Source organism: Somniosus microcephalus, chromosome 12 (assembly GCF_052327205.1).
Source record: "Somniosus microcephalus isolate GS21.2 chromosome 12, FLI_Smic_1.0, whole genome shotgun sequence".
In the NCBI taxonomy this organism is placed as follows: domain Eukaryota; kingdom Metazoa; phylum Chordata; class Chondrichthyes; order Squaliformes; family Somniosidae; genus Somniosus; species Somniosus microcephalus.
This window is the reverse complement of record NC_140998.1, coordinates 116768258-116773447: the sequence shown is the minus strand read 5'-3', so window position 1 is coordinate 116773447 and position 5190 is coordinate 116768258. Positions and strand designations below refer to the sequence as shown.

At 47.9% G+C, this 5190-nt stretch overlaps 1 protein-coding gene across 4 annotated transcripts in view; it reads right to left on the bottom strand.

Moving 5' to 3' along the window:
- Positions 1-1095, bottom strand: part of cdin1 (CDAN1 interacting nuclease 1) — a 165146-nt gene extending 164051 nt beyond the window's left edge. For 2 of the 4 annotated variants that reach the window (XR_015080289.1, XM_086003469.1), the window contains exon 1: positions 731-1095. Coding sequence is in view for 2 of the 4 variants with exons in the window: in XM_086003469.1 (XP_085859595.1) it covers positions 731-831 (101 nt within the window). In the remaining 2 variants the exon portion in view is untranslated. The remainder of the gene's footprint in view (positions 1-730) is intronic. The other 2 variants (XM_086003468.1, XM_086003470.1) reach the window with 2 other exon arrangements.
- Positions 1096-5190: the final 4095 nt, after the last annotated feature.

Genomic DNA, 5190 nt, shown 5'->3' with positions numbered 1-5190 from the left:
AGAGTGGTGAACCTGTGGAATTCTCTACCACAGAGGGCGGTGGAGGCCAGTTCATTAAGTATATTCAAGAAAGAGTTGGATATATTTCTTAAGGCTAAAGGGATCAAGGGATATGGGGAGAAGGCAGGGACCGGGTACTGAATTTGGATGATCAGCCATGATCTCATTGAATGGCGGAGCAGGCTCGAAGGGCCGAATGGCCTACTTCTGCTCCTATCTTCTATGTATCTATGTCTGTCTGCAATAGTCAATTATTGTTTCCCTTCTTGAAATCAGTTGCTTACTCTTATCTATGCATCCTTTATTTTTTATTTCTCTTGGGCCAGAAGCTCCTTGTTTGCTCATTGTCTATTCCCACCAACAGTTGCTCAGTGAACTGGTAATTGTGCACACTTTCAGATGAGGTTAAACAGAGATCTGCCCTCTCCGGTGGATGAAAAAGATCCTATGGCAATGTTTCGAAGAAAAGCAGGGGAGTTCTCCCCAGTGTCCTGACCAATATTTATCCCTCAACCAACATCACTAAAACAGATTATCTGGTCACTTATCTCACTGCTGTTTGTGGGAGCTTGCTGTGCGCAAATTGGCTGCCGTTTTCCTACATTGCAACAGTGATTACATTTTTTTATATAAGTACCCCATTGAATGTAAACTGCTTTGGGACATCCTGATGCCATAGAAAGCGCGATATAAATGCAAGTCTCTCTGGGTTACTGCGGCCCCCTCTTACCTCGGGAAATGCTCCTTCAGCATTTTCAGGCACTGCCTGTTGGGCCGCAGCCGCTCCAGGTATCTGGCGATCTCACTGTGCTCGGCTCTGCTCAGGATCATGCCGACAGGCCGCGCCTTTGGCCGAGCGACCGCCAACAGCTCGCTCGGCGGGCCCTGCCCGGCTTCCACGGGCCTGACTCGGGCGCTAATTCCCGGGAACCCACTCAAACCGCCTCTCCTTTCCCGCCGTGCCGCACCAATCTCCAACCGGGCAACAGCAACGCGGCGTCTGATTGGCCGCCGCGGACCTTTGCACCGCGGACTATGGAGCGAAGCAATTGGTCAGCGAGGCCGAGTGACTGCGCGGAGCTGCTGCTGCTGCTGTTAAAGCGGGGCCAGAGTGTGAATTTGGGTGACGGCTTGGCCAGAGCAGGTAGAAAGGGATTTAATTGCAGCCAACACTACTTGAGATATTACAAACAGAAATCCAGTTCTGATGAGAAGGGTCTTCGACCTGAAACGTTAACTCTGTTTCTCTCTCCACAGATGCTGTCTGACCTGCTGCGTATTTCCAGCATTTTTTGTTTTTATTTGAGATATTACAAATTGTCCATAGTAACAAGCAACGGATGCAGGCCTGTCAATTGATGCATAAACACTTTGAAATCAGAAAGATTACAGATGTTTAAGAGAGACTTGCATTTATAACTTGATTGAGTATTTTCCTGAGGTAAGAGAGAGTTGATGAGGGCAATGCGGTTGACGTGGTGTACATGGACTTCCAAAAGGCATTTGATAAAGTGCCACATAATAGGCTTGCCAGCAAAGTTGAAGTTCATGGAATAAAAGGGACAGTGGCAGCATGGATACAAAATTGGCTAAGTGACAGGAAACAGAGTAGTGGTGAATGGTTGTTTGGTGTTCCCCAGGGGCCAGTACTAGGACCACTGCTTTTCTTGATATATATTAATGACTTAGACATGGGTCTACAGGGCACAATTTCAAAATTTGAGGACGACATAAAACTTGGAAGTATAGTGAACAGTGAGGAGGATAGTGATAGACTTCAAGAGGACATAGACAGGTTGGTGGAATGGGCGGACACGTGGCAAATGAAATTTAACACAGAAAAGTGCAAAGTGGTACATTTTGGTAGGAAGAACGAGGAGAGACAATATAAACTAAAGGGTACAATTCTAAAGGGGGTGCATGAACAGAGAGACCTGGAGATATATGTTGAAGGTGGCAGGGCAGGTTGAGAAAGCAGTTAAAAAAGCATATGGGATCATGGGCTTCATAAATAGAGGCATAGAGTACAAAAGCAAGGAAGTTATGATGAACCTTTATAAAACACTGGTCCGACCTCAATTGGAGTATTGTGTCCAATTCTGGGCACCGCACTTTAGGAAGGATGTGAAGGCTTTAGAGAGGGTGCAGAAAAGATTTACAAGAATGGTTCCAGAGATGAGGGACTTCAGTTATGTGGATAGACTGGAAAAGCTGGGGTTGTTCTCCTTAGAGCAGAGAAGGTTGAGAGGAGATTTGATAGTGGTGTTCAAAATCATGAGGGTCCAGACAGAGTAGCTGGAGAGAAACGGTTCCTATTGGCGGAAGGGTCGAGAACCAGAGGTCACAGATTTAAGGTGATTGGCAAAAGAACCAAAGGCGACATAAGGAAAAAAACATTTACGCAGTGAGTGGTTAGGATCTGGAATGCACTGCCTGAGAGAGGACGGTGGAGGCAGATTCAATTGTGGCTTTCAAAAGGGAATTGGATAAGTACCTGAAGGAAAAAAAACTGCAGGACTATGGGGAAAGGGTGGGGGAGTGGGACTAGCTGAAGTGCTCTTGCAGCGAGCCAGCACGGACTCAACGGGCCGAATGGCCTCCTTCTGTGCTGTAACCATTCTATGATTCTGTATAACACCTTTCATGACCTCAGTACGTCTCAAAGCGCTTTACAATCAATGGAGATATGGGGATGCATTGAAATCAAATATGTTGGTCCCAATCAGTCCATGGACTGGACGAGCCATGCCCAGCAGCACTTCAAACCAAAGATGAATGTGGTAGAGAGTGACAGAACAGTATATGAAACCACTTTTTTGTGGCTGAAACAGATACCAAACCATGTATACACATATAAAATAAATTCGACATATTTAGCTTTTCTTTTCTTGCTGCATTGACTGTTGTGGTCCAGTACCAACTGTGTTTGTGCAGGTTGCAGGCAGGAAAAACTTAGGGCAGAATTTTTCCCATCAAAGAAACAGGTGGGTTTGGAGCATGCGGCAGTTAAATTGTTACAAGTCGGAATCTTGACCTGATCCCGCCTCCAACCTGCCAACTTCCAGTTTCCCGGAGGCGGGACGGGGCGGGCGACCAACCCGCTGCCAAAGGCCGTTATCTCAATTTAAATATTGTAATGAGGCTGGAAACCTTTTTTTCCCCGGCCATTTTGTTTTTAACTGCCTGTGGACGTGTTTCACACAATTCGTGAAACCCGGCAGTTAAACAGAGGCAGGGACTGCTGCATACAGGAGGCTTTATACCTATCTCCTGGATCCAGGGTCCCAACCATACCCACTCCCTGCGATCGAAGACCACACTACGAAGCCTCTGATTGCCTCCCCAGGTCTCCCACTGCCTAACCCCAGGCCCAGATGATGAGGTTAGCCACGATCCTCTGGCCCCCCTGCCAATCCTCCACCCCCCCCCCGATCCCTGGACGATCCCCGAAGCCCCCCCCGTGATCCCTGACCCACCCCCCCCCCCCGCGATCCCCGCTTGCCTGCCAGTCCCTGATTGCCGACCCCCGCCGATCCTCTCTTTTCCCCCCCCCCCCCATCCCGTCCGGCCAATCCCAACACTCCCCCCACCCACCCCCCCACAATCGCTCCACTGGATCGACCCCTAGCCACTGAGGCCTAACCACCCGCAGCCAGCCAGCGCCTCAAGCTGGCAGGCTGCGGGCGGAAAACCGACGCCTGACATTCAAATTAGGCCCTGCTGGTAAAATCGGCAGGGCCTGCGGGAAACCCGGCCTTCTGGGTTTCCCAACCGCCTCGGACCGCCCCTCACCCCCCAGACCCCAACCCACCTTCCTGACCAAAATTCCAGCCTTAGTTATACTAGGCAGTTGCACCACTACACCAGGAAAGTGGGGTGAACTTTTAGCACCAGTTTAAGCAAAGTCCTAAAAATGCACTATAAATGATATGCAATGATTGTAACCTGGTACTTGAACTCAACACTTGGTTTGTTTTGGAGAGGGAAAGAAATCAGTTTTGATTGCTGAGTAAAATAATTAAAATGTAAAGAGAATGCATACTTATAGTGGTAGTGTAAATTGCAAAATCGTACATCCCATGAAGAGGTGGAAAGAATAGCTATGGCTGCCTGTCACTTTGTGTCACTTAGCTGGCAACAGAGCAATGTTTTCCATTCCTTTATTAGTGTGAATGGCAGGGCCACATTAATGCACAGACCTACAGGGCTTGTGCCCGGGGCACTGAACACAGCTCAGCAGTCACCCGACGGGCCATCCATAAAGTTAAATAGCGCTGCCTGCTGAATACGTTAATTCCAGTAGGCAGAAACTGGAATTGGAGAGCTGGTGGCGGGGGGGCGCAGGGGGTTGGGCTTACTCTAGGGTTGTCAACCCTCTAGGATTGCCCTGGATTCTCCAGGAATTAAATGTTAATTTCCTGGACACTGCTGCAAGCAACCCAGAAGAAATATCAAAGATGCATTAAAAAAATTGTATTTTTGTTTGCATTTTCATTGAATACTTCTGTTTATTAATTATAAAAGTATTGGCGATGGGGGGGGGGGAGGCTGTTTAACTGGATAGGGTAGTTGGAGGTAGATGTGATGAAACCTGCAGGAGTACGTCAAACCAGAGTTGGCAACTCTAGGTTTCTCACTGGACTGTGGTCACACCGTCATGCCTTGTACTGTGTGGCCCGCACGTGGACCAGCAGTGGAAAGACAGTTAAAGAAGAAGCTTGAGGCTGTCAGTAGAGTGGGAAGATCAGTGGAACCATGGAAGATACCCAATAGGGTCAGGATCATGCTCTTAATGAGCTACACCTCAAAAGCAGTTACCAGTGATGATGAATGGATCTCAATACGGAATGAAATGATGCAGCACAAAAAATACCATCGGAGAAAAAATAAAAACAGCATATGGGGCAGCAGCTGTGCTCAACTAATACTCCTCTGCCTGGCTGAACTTGTTCTTACCTTGAACAACTTCTCATTTGACTCCACTATCTTCCTCCAAATAAAAGGTGTTGCTATGGGAACCCGTATGAGTCCTAGCTATGCCTGACTTTTTGTGTGATATGTGGAACATTCTTTGTTCCAGTCGTACTCAGGTCCCCTTCGCTCATCTCTGTTTCATGTACATTGATGACTGTATTGGTGCTGCTTCCTGCTCTCGCCCCGAACTGGAAAATTTCATTAACTTTGCTTCCA